The following is a 17963-nucleotide window of genomic DNA, read 5'->3' as shown; positions in this document are numbered from 1 at the left end:
ATGCACATACAGCATTCAGCTTCTCCTTCTTGCTTTAAATTCACTTAAATAGACAAGTGCCTTAATGGACATTTTCTACTGCTCAGACAGAACTTTCAGCGTCTTACTGATAACGATGAGATGGAAGCATGCTTTAGTTCAGTTGTGGGAAGCACTGATAACAGGGAGATGGAAGCATGCTTTAGTTCAGTTGTGGGGAGAAAAGTCAGGGTTTTGTTTTAATTCTAATTTGCTCCTAGTCTTATTAATTATTTAAATAATATTTCAGTATAAATGTTTCACAGCTAATAAAAGACGCCTACCGTGAGAGATTGTTACTAAGAATGCTGTCTATGCACAGAAGACAAAATTCAAAATCACATACAACCAGTGTATTATCAACATATACCAAAAATGCTACTAACATCTCAGCATTTTGATCCACTTGCACAACAGTATGTGAACATATCTGACTAAGTTTCAGAATATCGGTTTGCACTGCAAACCATGGCTATCAGATGCATTGTAAGGAAACTGCACTTATCCAATAGGGTAGAATTCCTCCCATTGGAGGAACAGGCCTGGAACAAATTATTTAATGGAAGATTGTTTGCCACTTCAGATAAAGCCTCCTTTCAAGTGAAATAATAAAAATAAAAAAATCAGACCTACCATCATCAGTTATTTGGATTGCAGAAGTTACCGTAGCTTACACAAAGACAAGAATAAAACTTGGTCTTTGCATTACCTCATTCAAGAAGCAATAAAAATGTACTAAACCAGACTCAAAGGTTAAGGACTTTACAGTCACATACAGTGTTACATAGTTTTTGTGACGGAGGTCAAACAGCACTAGATTTATAGAATATGATTTATCTGCAATTTAGTTGTTAAAAGCATTAACATCTTTCTTTTCAACTACTTGAGTGCAAACCTGGAAGTTAAGTAAAACAATTTACATATGGGAGAACACTACCATGTAGCACTCAAAACCCACAGGAAAAAAAGAAAAATTTTATCCAACAATAAATCTGTTAATCACTCCTATCCTAATTAGCCTAATTATTTTAAATGGCTGTTTAGGTTTGATCTTATATGAAAAGCAGAATTTAAAGATGCACACTGAGTTAAGTGGTAGATCAGTCTTCAAGCCCGCATTGTAGAAGTTACAAAAAAAAAAAAAGATAAGACTCCTGTTGAGCTACTTAAAACAGTGGCATGTTTGACCTATTTTGCTCTATGCAGTAGTACAAAATGAATACTTCACAGGGCTAAACAAACCGTCTTGGATATGTCCCGCTAGTAAAAGCCCTCTCTACAGCAGTGAGCCCAAGACCATCCCTACACACAACCTATTCCTAAACCAATTCCTAAACCTGTGTCCCACAAAGTCTGTGGAAGCATTTCTTGAGAGTAATGAGCCAAATTCAACATGCTATCACACTGTATTCCACCAGCAGATCTACGTGGCAGCAGCCCAAGGAATTGTGCCAGATTCCTCTTAATCTGCAACAACAGTGTTGGCCTCTAGATCCTGAGCTCTTGCTAGAGCTGATTTTAGAAATTCAAAAAACCCATGGTTAGGAATATCTAACTAGGCCTATTCCACAAGTTTCTGACTATGTGTATAGTTGTATGTAGAAATGTAGATTAGATTCTGCTGCTATGAGAGAATACTGATCTGTTCTTTCTGGTCTCAAGCAGAACTAATTAATGAATTTCAGTACATTTGCCAGGAATCACTTTAGGAAAAGACCCAGACATCAGGTCATCTCTGTCTGCTTTGTATCACTGGGGTAATTAAAATTTCCTCTAAAAATCAGTGGGAGGCAAACAGCAAAGACAGAGTGAAATGAAAAAGAGCGGGGAAAAAAAATGGAAGCTTAGTAATAGAGCTAATGAGGATAAACTTACAAAAATCACTAACAGCTTAAAGTTGTGCCATAATTTTCCTGCAAGGCAAATCCCCCGTTCACTCTCATAACACCTGTTGTACAGAACATGCATCTATTTTCTCTGAATACATGGAAAACAATCAGAATTCCAGAAGTTGCTCTAATACAAAAGGAGACTAGAAAAAGCAAAGTCTATTTTGAATACTTTGAAATTCAGCTCCTCTACTACAATTCAGCTCCTCTACAACAGTCATATTTTTAGAGGAAAGTATTTTTCAAGACAAGAAGAACACCAATACAAGTTTTTATCTGGTAATTTCCATTCAGCACTTGTTTTGCAATTAGTAAATAAAAGAAACAGACACAGACATGTTAACTGATGCTTACTGAACAATATAAAGATGCCACCTCGGCAACATATACTGGTCTGCTCTCGTACATACTATGGCTGTTGTACTCCTTACATTTCTCCATGATAACTGGCTACATGATATATGCCGATCTGACTATTTAATGAATTAGCAGCTACAGGATAGGGCAAGATAAACTTATCACCACCATGCTCTTTTCTAGACTTAGCTTCTTTTCAATGTAATGTGAACCCAATTCAGGTTCATAGTTTGAACAGTAAAACCCATATTCAGTAAAATGTACAGTTCTACAGGTTCTTCTTTGTTTTGTTTTGTTTCTTTTTTTTTTTTTTTAATTTGAAGAGATTACAGAAGGTAATTGGAGCTACTAAAAATTAAGTTTATTCATAATAGACTTCTGGAAATACAGGATTATATCTAAACTGATTGCATCAATTCTAACAGTTTAATAAAATTTCTAAATTGAGACATTATTGGAAATATATACATGTTTAAATAAAGTTTCTTTTTTGCATTTAAATGTAAAAAAAGTGCTAGGTCAATCTGTTTCATTTTTGGTATTAGTCAACTTGATCTGTTTCTTCTGGTTCTCAAACAAAGTCAACAAATATAAAAACATATGTACTAGAAGTTATTGATGTTTACATGGAATCTTTGCTCAGTATATATAAAATGAAGCTCATTATTTCTCAAAATCACATTAAATATTTTTGAAAAATAGAATTCAATTAAAAAAATCAACGACTTGATTAGAATCTTTAAGTACCTTCCCAAGGTTATCACTGAGTCGACTTCAATATGTCTGCCTTGAAGTAAATATCCCAACTTTTGTGCTTTATCAGCCATACACTATACTATCTGATCTACTGTACACTGTCTTCTATGAGACTGCAAAGGATGCAGATTTTTTGAAGTTTGGGATTTTGAGGCTAGAATTTGACTACAAACCACAAGATACCTTTATGTAGTATTCACTGTCATCATATTTGAAAAAAAAATAAACTCAGATCAAGAGTTGAGAGATGCATGAAGTTAAACTTTTAGGCCATTTCCCAGAAAGCGTCAATTAATGCTCCTAAGTTGCCTAGTGCACTCCAGTTACAGTGCAACAGAGTATCCAGCTTCAAAAGAACAGGAGTAAAAGTCAAAAAGTAAAAAATAGGAAACATCCCTGGTTGGGAGACAAGAGACAACCCACAAAGCTCCAAAATAAACAACAACAACAAGAAACCTTTTCTTTACTGCACAGATATCGTTTGCTGAGACAATCTGTATAGAAGCTCGGTTACCTATAACCAGATGAAACACTTGTTTTAGGGATCTGTGGGCATCATGAGTCTCAACCTCGTACTAAAACTGGAGTTATCTGCTGTCTGCAGATAGGATCTAGGATCCAATAGGATCTAGTGCTTCAGACAAATTGCAAACTGTTAGAGTGACAGAAGAACTGATGGAAGTTTTGGATAAATCAGATTTGTAGACCTGTAGACTCCAACAGCCACTCATTTGGCCTTACTGCCTTGAACCCTGTACAAGTTGGACCTTTAGTGAAGAAACTAAATCTAGCCTACAAAATATGACACTGCAGTCTGGAGGACAGATGTGAAAGGATGAAAGAAAAGAAACATACCAAGGTTAGAAACATGTGTCCTTTGGTCGCTTGTAAATTATGAATTTGTTGACTCAGCCTTTCTAAAAGTAGTATTACTGATACAACAACTGCAGCATCCACTGTATCACATCTCTCCACCTTTTAACAATTCATGAGAAGAATGCTCCTGATAGCAGCCCATTCACTGCTGTTATTTTATTCATTGGAGGACTGAAGGAAATGACAGAGTTAACAATACTCCAAGCTTGATATACCTACTCATTTGTCCATCGCAGTGGCAGAAACAGCATATGCATCTTCTCTTCCATACTCACCTACTGTTACTTACATCAAGGAGAGTATTTTAAATAAGGTTATCCTTGTCTATTACAGCTACACACACTAACTTTGTGTATCTCATTTAGCTACAGGAAATACCAGAAAGAACAACAAGCAAATAAGCAAACAAACAAAAGCCTTTAAAGGAAAAGATTAAATACTCAATATAACTTTTGGTATATGTTGACAATACTCAAATAATCAATCCAGTGATCTAACTTTCTAAAACATACTCTTAATGTAGTTACTAAATGAAAAATAACGTAGAATGTGAATATTTGCATGTATTTGCCCTTGCAAAGAGCATGAGATGTCTTGAGATGTTAAATGTGTTACTTAGAAACCTAAGTTAAGAGTTAGCAAAAGCAACAACCACAGCCAAACACAAAACATGATCTCTTCTTCCTTTGTAATAAATAAATACAAATGCAAATAAATATTTATGGTAAAATCTAGTTTTCTCCAAATTTTATACACGATAATAATAATGATTACACATCAACAATAAAAACTTGCATTTGGCACTCTACTACAATGTCATTGAAATGTCAAGCTATCTGGAAATGACACAGTTCCAACCATACCACACAACCCCTTTGCTCTTATTAAAAAGCATTTTTTTAATCTCACATTATGCCTGAAGGCTCTTAAACATTTACATGTAACAGAACCACTTTAAACATGCAATGGTTGCACTGTGGAGACACACGGACACACTTGAGTGCTGGTTCCTGCTCTCAGATGAATGTCTGACTTCACTTGCTTTTATTTCTCCCACCTGATGAATACTGAAAGTATTATGTACTGTATTTTAAGACTAAGAATTTTCCAACTATTACTGAATGAAGTTGATGTTGGCTTAAGAGCTCAGTAGCATTTCTTCCATTTGGTTTAAAAAGAAAATTATAAATGGGCTTACTTAAACTAAAAAAAAACAAAAAACAAACAACAAAAAAAACCACTTGTTTCATAAAAAGAATTCTCCATACAACTGTTTTAAGCAAAACACAACACTAAATTAAAGACATATTTTGTCCAATGTATGTAAAACTTCTGCCATTTCTATGGAGATGAATACAATAAACAACATTTGTGCTGAAAGTACAGAGTTTTTCAAAACTAAAATCTTTCAGCTACCTTACTTGTAAGTTGTTAGAATTAAAAAATAAAAAAACAGAAAACGAATGTTACACTTTGCTGTGCATATTCCCGTTCAGAAGATGGTTTTCCAATCTCACTTAACAGACTTCTGTCAAGCTTCCCTCTTTTCTTTTTTCTAATTCACTTTCACTGTAATTTTCATCTTCTTTCTGTTTTTTCAGTCTTGGCATTTGTACTCACTATTCTTTCCTCCCCCATACACCGGTTTACGTATTCCAGTCCCACTGAGACTTTTTATTCCAACCTCCTCCCTCATCTTCTTTCATTTCTTAGCCTTTTTCTTTTTTTCCCTTAAAATAATATTCAGGGAATTGAGAAACCAAAATGGTTCATATTACCACTGAGACATTTCTCAATGGCAAATAAATAACTCCTCTGAATATTAACTGGCATTCATTCCAATGAGATCCCAAAATATTACAATGAACAGCAAGAACACGTGCATGCTATTCAGGCAGTTGTGAAGCATACTGCTATTCCTCCTCAGTGCTAGTCAGAAAGCAAGACTGGAAGACCTGAGAAGACCAAGATTTCCAGTCTGTGAAATCCTTGGCAAGAAAAACTACCGCATACCCATGAAATTAATTTAGGAGAAGAGAGGAAAAGAAAGCAAAAAATGTTTCGGTTCAAATTGACTATCACGATTCATCGCAGGATTACCTAAAGACCAAGCAAAGATTGTTCCAGGCACTGTACAAACACAGCTGCAGTAAGCCTGAGTTCATTAACTCAGAAAGTGAAAATCAAGGAAAAGTTTAGCTTCAAATTAAAATGAACATGATGATGAGACACAAACATGAATTTCTTGATGCTTTTTTAGCTAAGGGAAGAACATGGGTCACAGACATCAAAAAAGACCAGACAGATACGGCTAAGGAGAAGAGGACAAGATAGCCAGATTTGAAATTACACTGTCATTAAGTACCTGCAAAGCAAAGGCAATTAAGAGTGTGTACGATCAGTCAACAAAAAACAATCAGAATTCCAAGCAAAACAACAGTCCATTCAATATCAAAGCCGAACATCTTTCTATTTTGTCTGGCATATCTGGCAGACCTCCCCCTAGAGCTATATCTGTTATATGGCAGATGCAAGCAAGACAATTTGTAAGTCTTATTCTCCTCGGTACCAGCCTCTTTTCCACAACTAGTGATTCTGAGAATCCTGGATAAGATATCAGCTTGGAACTATATTTTGCTTTTTCCTTCGCAGTAGAAATGTCTTTCTGAAGCTCATCTTCTGCCTGGAGACTGAGAAATACTCTACCAAGAAGAGATTTATCCACAACTGACAAGAACAAAAGCTAAACAATTATTTCCATAGTGCTGTTCTGTTCTCCTTGTAGTCTTAATGACTGTGCAATTCTAGTGCCCCTCAAGTGATACATCTGCTGCACAACCTAGTGTCCAGTATTCAAATCTCAGCACTCTTTGACTTTGCAAAACATCCTGTCTTCAATCTACTATAATTGGTTCATAGGCAAGGTTTGGATGTATGTATGCAGACTTTAAACAAAGTGAAAACTGCACTTGTTGGTTTCTAACTAGCAGGAAAAGAGCTAAAAAAAAACAAAAGAAAAAAGAAAAAAAAATCAACACTGAAAACAGCTTATCTACTAAGCAAGATATTCTTATCTCAGGGTAAATCTCCATATCCAGGTTCCCTTATATAAACTGCATTGAAATTCTCTAATTAGGACTCAAAGAGTGACCACAGTGCAATGACTGCGCAGGATTTCAAAGCCAATAGCATAATCATGTCTCCTACCAGAAAAGAATTGTAGAGTTCCTTCAGTAAAGCCATACACAGAGGAAGACCAAATGAGCGACAAAATGTTTGAGAAAACACAACCATATTTACCACTTGGCATACCAAGTTACTGTATTTAAATGATAAATAACAATGGCTATTGCTTCTACATTTTGGAATTTTATTAATCATTTCATTTGCTACATGGGAAAAGAGATGCTGTCTGCAGTCTGCCTGAGACATATATTACACAAACATGAAGTGTTGCTTTAAGTTTCTGCCAGTGTACCTCCATCTTGACTCCATCACATTTCTATAGTTCCAGACTTGGCTTATATTAGTAGATGCTCCTAAAAATGCCCTCACAGCCCAGAAACCCAACCAAATCTTAGACTGCATCAAAAGCAGCATGGTCAGCATGTGGAGGGAGGTGATCCTGTCCCTCTATTCTACACTGACAAGACTTCTCCTGGACGGAATACTGCGTACATATGATACAGTCCTCAGTACAGGAGAATCCTTGTCACAGTAGAGACATGGATCTGTTGGAGTGCATCCAGAGGAGAGACACAAAAATGATCCAAGGGATGGAACACCTCTCCTATGAGGACATGCTGAGAGAGCTGGGGCTGTTCAGTGTAGAGAAGTTTCTGGAGAGACCTGAGAGCGGCCTTTCACTATCTAACAGGGGTTATAAGAAAGAAGGGGACAGTCGCTTCGGCAGGATCTGTTATGTGACAGGACAAGGCAAAATGGTTTCAAACTAAAAGAGGGGAGATTTAGATTGGATATAAGAAGAAAGTAATTACACAGAGGGTGGTGGGGCACTGGAGGAGATTGTCCAGAGATGTGGTAGATGCCTCATTGCTGGAGACTGTCAAATTCAAGGGCTGGATGGGGCTCTGAACAACCTGATGTAGCTGTAGGCATCCCCGTTCATTGCATGGGAGCTGGATTAGATTACTTTAAAAGGGTTTTTCCACCACAAACAATTCTGTGAAAATTATCAGATTAATGATTATCAGGCTGATGAAATGTTTTAATGTACCTAACTTACAGCTGATGATTTTTCCCAGACTTCACCAGAGATATTAAAGCAAACAAATAAAACTATAATGCAAAATGCTTAGAAAGACTGAAATGCATAGAATTTTAAATTAATTTAAAATTGTCAAAAAAATTGTCAAAAAGCCTGTTTGCTGATAACAGTATTTCCTTGGTCCATCCTAAGAGAAGATTCACTTTTTAAAGGCAACATATTCAATTTGACTGTACATTTCTCATTATGTTCTAAAATATAACACTCTTCTGCCTTTGCTATGAAATATAAAAACACAAAGTATAAATGCACAGAGGTCACACAGGCCTCCTTCCCTTGTGGAAGCAGATCTAGTGTGGGAGAGAAGTTGCTGCAGGTAGACCACTGATGGCAAGTTCGCTGTCAGAAATAACAGTGAACAGAAATCTCCTCAAAAAAGTTGTAGCCTTCCAGTTTTAAAGAAGACATGAAGACAATGAGTTATGGAAAATGATGCAGTATCATTTTGATGCATTTTCTGTTCTTTGCTTCTCCACATTTTCCGAAGAGCCAGAAAGGCCAGCACAACTACTGTTTCAAACGTGAAATTGTATGGGAACTGCTGAATCAGGGCCTGAATGTCTGATTGATCACTGGAGGCAAGCAATGAGTCAGTCACGGGAGCACAGGAGAAGGCAATTCACCTGTGCTGCTGGAAGGGGTGGAGCCTGGCTGCACCTCTCCTAGACCCATTTAAGAGCTGATTATCAGTGGGGAAGGATCTCTTCTGGAGATCCTTCCTTTGGAATTTTACAGTGAGCCCAGGACACAGGTAAGTATTCTATCTATTCTCTTTTTGTTATTATCATTTGCTTAGCCAAGCTCTCTTGTTTATTTCATAATTATAACGTCTTTATATTAATTGACTATACAGAAATTGTTCTCCGTTTCCAAAGGGCATGTGACTGGGTAGGCATACCAATAAACTGGTGCTAATCTGTGGTCATCTGATTTTAATAGTCAGAACTAAACCAGCTTCCATTTGCTATTAAAACACCTTCAATCTACTCACTCTCTCTTTGCTTTTTCTTGATTTATGTGGTCATTGCAGCAACTACAAAATCATGAGCTTACTGCATCACTTAAATTCATTTATAAGGTTAAAAAGGGCTTACACCTCTTTGAATATTTCTTTCTTAGGACTCAAGCCACATCTGCTGCTGAATCATTTCCCAATAGAAAAGAACTGTATCTGCCTAAGGTGTATGTTGGGCAGCATCACACCCTAAGTCAACTAAGCCAACAAAACACATCATGTAGATAAAGCGATGCCAAAAGAACTTTTGCCTAGTCTGTACCATGCAGAGAGGCAGCACAACTGTATTGTAAGAAAGACTTAAGGCAGATGTTATTTAAAGTAGATAAGACTTGACTTAGACAGCCAATTTCAACACTGCTAACCTTTAAAAGAAATAATGATTTCACTGCTCAGAGTGCTTAAAACAGAAAGAATAGAAGGTGCTAGAAGTTTTCTATAGCACTTCATTCTTTTTTGTTTTAAATAAGAATATGGGAGATGCTGCATATCTTCCCAGCTCAGAGGATCTCAAATCTTAAACATCCAGTTCCAGAAATCAGTTAAGTCACAGAAGGACTCCTAAAAGATTACCCAAACAAGGAGGCGCCAATAAAATATTTCTTTCTTTATTCTAAATTCCAGGGCTGAGATCACATAAAGATATTCTGGACCATTATCTTGTACAGATAAGTTATCTCAGTAACTGGCAGCTACCACAGCAGCAACAATTTCTATTTTCAGTATTGCCTCAAACACAAAGGCTTAGAATAACACATATTCAGCTGAAAACAAAAGAAATGTTAATATCTGGCTCCCTCGTAATGCTTTTTACTCCCAAAACTCACAGTACAGTAAAGTCATCTTTTACTGTGTGAACTCTGGGAAAAATTAAGACACAGAACAATTAATTCAGTGAAACCGTGGTCAAAGTACTTGAAGAAAGAGCTAAAAAATGAGCCTGGGCTTGTTTTCTTCATTTCTAGTCTTTTATCACTTCTGCTCACAAACAGAACATACACAAATATGATAATGAAAATGCGTTTGCATAATGTACATACAGAAGCACAGCTACTGTCAGGAAATACGCTTTCAGAAAAGTCAGTTCACCTATGAACCAGAATATTTGTTGAGTATAAATCACCAGAAGCTTACAGCATTCAGGGGATATTCTTTAGAGTTAATTTGTAACATCAATTTTTTTTTTAACTCCACGCTGAACGTTAACCCAAACAGATCATTTTAAACACTGTTCAGAAATATGGGGATTTATCAAAACTTACCTTCTCATGGTTCTCTATAAGAATTTCAACGACAATATTCTGAAACTTCAGGTCCATGATAGCTGCTACAGTTTCTTCCTGAGGCCTCATTAAGGTTGGTCCAAATACCACCCCCAGATTTGCTACAGTCATTAGATTCCTCTTGGCATGTTTTGAAACACTTTCAGAAAAGAATTGAAGGAAAGAACAGGATATAGATTATGAAAAATTTCCATTACTGTTCAGTCTACTTTACAAACAAAAACATTACATTTCCTTAATCCATTTTTTTTTCTGTGAAATTTCTTCAAATAAAGTCAAACTGAATACTGGAAAACAGAAAAGCAATTCTTCTACTGGCAATTCAAAAACAAAAGCAGCCTCTTTCTGAAGCAACTATATAAAATGCACTTAGCCTTGGACCAGGGCAAGTGTGAAACCAACTTAAATTTGCTAACAGATCTCCACTATTCACTTTGCCAGAATTTGCAAAGAGAAAGTATAATGTTCTCCTTCTCACTTCAATCAAACCCTCAACTGCTGGCAGGACTGCTAAAGTAAATACTTATATGGCTTCATTAACGGATTAGATTTCTGCCTTACCCTCCAAAATATACACAGTATGAGTCAAACGTCTTGTCTGATTTTGCACGTTTGGTTCTTAGTATTGTGTACGACAGCACTGAGATGGGCTTTAGCTCCAGCCACGCTAACCAGGCTCTTTGCAGTTAAAGAAAGATAAGGACAAGGGTTTTAACAAGGCAGGAAAGCAGGTCATAACACTTACTTAGCTAAATGTTTCACCAAAATGTCCAGCATCTCTTTGTTCTTTTCTGGGAGTTTATGGACCAAGAAGTGAACAGCATTAACTCGAGATTCAGGACTCCCACTTTCTGCAGGACATAGAAACAAATAAGCAGATCAAAACAAACAAACAGAAAAACAAAGCTATTTCCACTCCTGCATAGAAAAATACTGCACACACTTAGCTTTAACTTACATATTCTACTTGAAATTTTAGCATTACTAACTGATCGCCCTATCACAAAAATGCAGTTTTGTTGGTACTATTTTGTTGGCCTTTTACTTTTTTGTTCTGTATAATTATATGATTTTTGCTTCTATGGGTTTCACTAGTACACAGATGAAAATAAGAGTTTGTAACAAGAGGAAACAAACCACCTATCCACTTGTCAAGGTCGTATTAAATCATAAAATTACACCTAAATGGTGGCTTCTGAGAAGGGTGGAAGTATTTCTCTTGTATACAATATACTTAGTAGAAGGTATATAAACAGAAAAATGTAGCACCTATTGAGAATGCAAGTTTTGATTGCTCATCAGGTCCCATTTTAATCTAAGGCAACGTTACTTGCTAAGTGTATTATGTATGTAAAACAGCCAACATATCTCTTCAGTGCATATTGCTGAAGATTTCTTGCCATTATTCTTTGCATGCTGCTATGCATTTTAAGGATGCTTTTCCATTCTTTGGCAGTGGACATCACTGCATAGATTTCAAGATAAAAGGTTACCAAAACACAAAATGTTTAGTTGTTGGTCAGCTAACCCAAGTTCAGACAGCCGTAAATGCTTAAGCTTTCCTTAAAATACTAATACTTAATATACAAGTGAAAACAGAAGCTTAGCTATCCCTTAATGAAGGCAACTTAATCACAAGATTCTGTCAAATATTATATAACTACAATCTATCGTGATGCATATAAGGAAAGGAAAACTGGAAGAACCTTTTTATTTTGGCTTTTTTTTTTTTTTAATACACATATATAGAACAGTTCCAGAGAAAAGGATATTCCTTTCTATTCCTGTTGGTTCCTTGCAGTTGTTTTTTTTTTAGCCAACAAAGGAAACAACAATGAATACCAATTTTTAACTACACTTTAACACAGATCTGCAATGTTGATTAAATTTACCTCTCCACTACATATAGTCAGCCTCTGAAGAAAACTGTTTAGTACTTAAGAACATTTTACTGTTTAGAATGTGTAACTTTGTATGATTTCTTCAAAGAAGGTGACTACAAAATAGAGAAGGAAAATACAGTGAGAAACTGCTGGCAAAACTTCATAGATCAAGAAGTTACTTACTTAATCCTTTCCAATCCTACTGGGCAGACTCACCATTTAGGTAATACAATCCTGAATTTTGTTTAAGCACTTGGCTTCTGAGATGTGTGTTGGCAATTAATTGCATGGGCTAATTCTCATTATGAATTAAGGACTACAAACAAACACATTCTGCAGCCTTTAAAAGTCATTAAAGCAAACTGAAGAAGATAAAACAATTGCTTCCAAGTTTATTTTAGTTTTGCTTTTTATGGTTTGCCAGTAGTGCTAGGGGCTGGAAAGAAAATCATCTAGATATGTGTTTGATATTTTGCCAAAAATTTCTTATACTGTTTCTGTCATTCCTCTTCCAAAAAAGTCCATGTATATTAGATATCATACAGATGAACTACAAGTGCAGTTCAGTCTTTTCCAAGTCTGTGTTTGAACTGCCAATAGTGTAATCTGTCCCTGTTCATTCCTTTCTTTCACTAATAGATGAGGAACATTCAAGGCAGCCTGGATACAAACTTAACAGGGCACTGAAAGCAAGGGTCAGGCAGCTGTGCATTAAAGATTTAAATGATCCTCAGTTAGTGTCTTTTCTTCAACTAAGCATTGTAAAATGGAAGAAAATCTCAGTCCAAGTAGATGTTCATCATTATATAATTGTTAGTTAGAATAGTTCAAATGTGTAATTGAGAAACTTTTAAATAAAAGTGAAAAACACACTATGCTACGTCTGTCACAAATTTGTCTGCTACTACGTACATCATATGTGACACATAGTAGATCTGAACACACATTGATGTTTATATTTTGTTAAAAGTTAATTCTTATTCCTGTATTTTTACTAGGTTGAAGGATTTTTTTCTGATTTGCACATGCTCCTAAGGCCACAACAGTACTATAAGAAAAGATTTTTATTTGAACTACTGTTAATATTTACTGGCAGGAATGATGAATTCTCCATGCAACTCATATGTCATCAATGGCTCTGGAAGGCTTCTGTAAAACAAGGACAGCATAATGTAAGTATTTACATTCCATTCTACCTGTATTTATACTAAGCAGGAAATGTTTTTAAATATTCAGTAGTAAAGTCATTGCACTGGAACCAACATTGTTATGGTGGCCCATGTTTTCTGTGTACTAGGAATCATTGAAGACACACAAATCAGGAAGGGATGAAAAACATTTGACTAAATATATGCATTCATATTCCATAGCTGAAGTGAAGCTTCCCGTCTATTGTAAGCATCCCTCCAAAGTACAATATTGAGACCATTTCACTGAATTACATATTATGTATATTATTTACATAATTATTTAAATAATTATGTAAATGAATGTGTCCCTGGCAGCGTTCAAGAGGCATCTGGATGAGGAGCTACGAGATATAGCTTGGTAGCTTGTGGTAGTAATGGTAGTGGGAGGATGGTTGCATTAGATGATCTTGTAGGTCCAGTCTTGTGATTCTATGATTCAACTTTTGTTAGTGTTTTTAAAATACAAAAAATGATAAGTCAGTGCTTCGTTGTAAGTAAATTAGAACAGTTAAGTTTGCTGACCAGCAGCTATCTACAAGTAATACTAAAGCCTTTGCAAATAGAAAAACTAAAATTGAAAACAATAGTCGTCAATGTAAAATGTGTTGAATAATGCAATTCAGAGTTCAAACATGAGAGTCAAAACTTTCATTAAGTTTGAAGTGATTCATTAAGTTCACTTCAATGACGCTTATGAAATATTGGAATAAACACTCCAGCAGGAAATACTTAATCAAACGCACACTCTCTGATTCTTTCTTATGTTTCCTAAAATCCTTATCTTCAAAATATTTCTTCTGCATTCTTTGATAGTGGTTTCAGTATTAAAACCAAAAAGCTAAGAATACTATATTTGTGACACATACAAGAAATACAATAAAGCTCTTAGGCTATTTAGTGAAATATCTTGGTCAAGAATCAGCCAACCATTTGAACGGAGTACAACTAAAATTCTTACTTTTAATATTCAGAATATTTTTAACATTTCATCTAGAACACCAGGAGCAGGGTGGAGAAAAATAAAGAGGAAAACTCAAAATTTCTTAGCCCTTCCCCTTTTTAATTCTACTACATTCAAACTCAAAAAGGCAGAAAACACTTAGTATATCTCAGCCTTCAGCAAGTTTACTAACAATTCAGATCTCTGAACTACCGCTGAAGTTCCATTTAACGTAACATTTCACATTAACGTAAATATTAGTTCTGCTTATTATTCTGCTTGCCCCAAAATAAACAGCAAACATGGTATTTGCACAAAATGCACCTCTGTTCATTAAAGAAAAAAGAACATATGCCGCATTACTTGCTGTTGTTAACAGCATATGAGAATTAAAATAAAAAATTGATAATATGAAGAAAAAGCAAATGAGAGAGAGGCTCACCGCAGATACTGCTTCATAGCACTAGTAATTGTCTTCACTTCCCAGTCTACAGAGTTTTCCAGGTCAACTTCATTGCAGGTTTTTGCATCTAGTAAATATTCAGAAATTGAAGATGTGAAAAAACTGATGCTAAATCTATATGTCCTAAAAGAATAGGAACACTTTAAACTTGTGTATTTGCTCTAGTAGGTGTTTTTTTTTTTTTGCTATAATTAATACAACATGACAATGTCCAAACTTCCTTACAAATTTTATTTATGTATTCTTTTTTAAAAAGCACTTCACTGCTGCTCTGTTATTTAATGAAGGATTAAAAATCCCTTTAACGTGAAGGAATCTATATAGCAATTGATATTTTCACACATTTAATAAAACAGAAAGATGTACATAAGCAGTTTATAAAAAGATAAGGTAAGGACAATTTATCTTTTCATTATTTGAAATACAAATAGATTGAAAATTCTTTAGAAGCAAAAATATGTAAAGCATTAGAGACAGTTATTTTGGACTGATGATGAGAATAGCCAACCAACTGCAATACGATCATCTTTACTGCATGAAAATCCTTAAGAGATGTTCCAAAGTAAAAAGGCAGTAAGTTTCCTCTACAAGATGGCTTGAATGCTGTCCTTACTTGAACAGTCTTAACCTATGTCAATTTGTCCATTTCTCCCATTTTTTATTAGTCTAGTTGGTAGAGTCTCATAACAAGACTGATCAAGCTGACATATGTCTGAATAATCAAAGAATCATAGAAACTTAAGATTTGGAAGGGACCTCTGGAGGTCATCTATTACAACCCCCCTAATAGAGCAGGTTCTCTAGAGCAGGTTACACAGGAAAGCTTCCATGTGGGTTTTAAACATCTCCAGAGAAGGAAACTCCTAGAACCTCTATTGGGCAGCCTATTCCAGTGCTCTGTAACCTGCACAGTAAAGTTTTTCCTCATGTTTGTATGCAACTTCCTATATGCTCCAGTTTGTGCCCGTTGCTCCTTGCCCTGCTGCTGGTCACCACTGAAAAAGAGCCTGGCCCCATTCACTTCCCTCCCATCCTTTAGACATTTATTATAATTGATATCATCTCCTCTCAGTCTTCTCTTCTCTTAGGTCAACATTCCCAGTTCTCTCAGCTTTTTTCTCATACAGGAGATGCTCTGGGCCCCTAATCATCTTTGTGGCTCTCAAGTGGCCTCTCCCTTGTCTTTCTTTTGCTGGGAAGTCCAGAACTGGAATTGATCGGCTGAAGATTTTTTGAGGCATTGTTATGTGTTTTGCAATGTTTTGCCATTGTAAACACAAAAAAAAACCTTAAGTCTCAAAACAGGAAGTAATAGTTATTTGACAGTCAAGACCACAGGTATGTAGCCAAATTAGCCCGATATGTTTTCTAATTTCAAGTCCTCAAGCATTATTATTATTACATGTTCCTGTCAGTTGCTACAGTAAACTAGAACAAGAGTGAATGACATAGATTATGTGTTGAACCATTCATACAACTCAGAATTCATTTGTTACTTGGCCTGCCAGACAAATGGCAGACACATTTTTAAAAAAATCACATTAGGAGCCTTGATTAAGGTCTTGTTTAAGGGGTAGTCCTTTTACTGGACGAAATAATTTTGTTCTAAAAGCTGTGCCAACCAATTATTTCTGTAACTGAATATTCTCCCTCATTATATCAATTATTTAAATCCCATATAAAATACAAGTCAGATTACATTTCCAACAATACTGTTACTAGTCTGCCAGCCACCACCCAAAATCCTTACAACTGTCTTAGGAAAACATTTATTTTTTCTCTTTTTCACATGCTAGCTTCTCCTGATTTCTAATTCTCTTTTTGGAGAAGAAAACCTTTCTACCAATCTCCTTAAATAAAAACTGCCATAACATCAGAAACTAGAAAAATCTACAGGGATTTTATTAATAAACCACTATGTAATATCCTATCCAGTGTTTTTAAATAACTGTTTCATAATCATCAGCTCTCCTTTCCAGTCAAAATAAATTTTCCTTTATATAAAACTTGGTAATGATGAAACTGAGGATGAAAAAAACAAACAAAAAAAAAAAACCCACAAGTGTTTCACTTCCAAAAAAAACATACTAAAAAAATAAAAGGTAGTGCTGAAATACTTCATTATCTCTTGGGCAATAAAATCTAATTTGGCTATGCTACCAACTCCAAACAAATCTTAGCTTCACTGCAGAAACTCATCAAAACTCATTAAAGACTTTGCTTTGATACCTTTAGTTTGACGGTTGCCCTACAAAGCTCCCTACCCACTATCCCATATATTATATACCTACATAAATATATACATACACGACAATATATGATCTGACTGTTCCTGTTCTATTTCCCCCCTAAACATCCAAGACTACTGTACAAACTGGAACTTCAACCAAGATTTCAAAACTTATTCCATTGGTTTTCATGCTATTTGTTTGCATAGCAGCCACTGTGCATTAAAAGGGAACTGTACACCTATAAAAATAACTAAGCATATTTATGGAACTGATTTTGACAGATAAATTCTAGATTTCATGCGTGTCTTCCTGACAGTAAGGGAGCTTGAGTTTATAAAGACAGTTCACTAAACTAAGGTTAGAAGTAGACTCTCTACCTTTGTTTATGGTATGCCCACTGTAAGTATATATACATACTGTATGTACAATAATAAGGAATTCAGTGTCATTGTTTTGAAAGAGCAGAGGAACTATAAGGTTTTCCTTCAAAAAGTGTAATGTCCAGCATTCTCCACACAAGGCAGTATCAGAAATCGAAACTGAACTTACTAACAGAAACTTCAAATTCTTAGTCACTTCACTATGAGCAAGGATCTGTATGAAAACTGATCTACCTTAGCAGTCTGTACAAAACACATGTAGACATTTTGTGTGAAATTAACATCATCAGATCCATTACATAGATCACAGATGAAACAGGATTTGTCCTCCAATGCTTTTCAAAAACTGAGCTTCCCAATGGCTCTGCAACTTTGTAGTAACTCTGTATCCCTG

At 35.5% G+C, this 17963-nt stretch overlaps 1 protein-coding gene across 4 annotated transcripts in view; it reads right to left on the bottom strand.

Moving 5' to 3' along the window:
• ARHGAP10 (Rho GTPase activating protein 10) overlaps positions 1–17963 on the bottom strand; it is a 136536-nt gene that overhangs the window by 39536 nt on the left and 79037 nt on the right. For all 4 annotated transcript variants that reach the window (XR_014882838.1, XM_010709544.4, XM_010709545.4 and 1 more), the window contains 4 exons: positions 14938–15025; positions 13456–13514; positions 11228–11333; positions 10462–10621 (listed from right to left, as the gene is read on the bottom strand). Coding sequence is in view for 3 of the 4 variants with exons in the window: in XM_010709544.4 (XP_010707846.2) it covers positions 10462–10621; positions 11228–11333; positions 13456–13514; positions 14938–15025 (413 nt within the window). In the remaining variant the exon portion in view is untranslated. The remainder of the gene's footprint in view (positions 1–10461; positions 10622–11227; positions 11334–13455; positions 13515–14937; positions 15026–17963) is intronic.

Source organism: Meleagris gallopavo, chromosome 4, assembly GCF_905368555.1.
Source record: "Meleagris gallopavo chromosome 4, MGAL_WU_HG_1.1, whole genome shotgun sequence".
Taxonomy (NCBI): domain Eukaryota; kingdom Metazoa; phylum Chordata; class Aves; order Galliformes; family Phasianidae; genus Meleagris; species Meleagris gallopavo.
The sequence above is the reverse complement of the archived record's forward strand: the minus strand, read 5'-3'. Positions and strand labels throughout refer to the sequence as shown.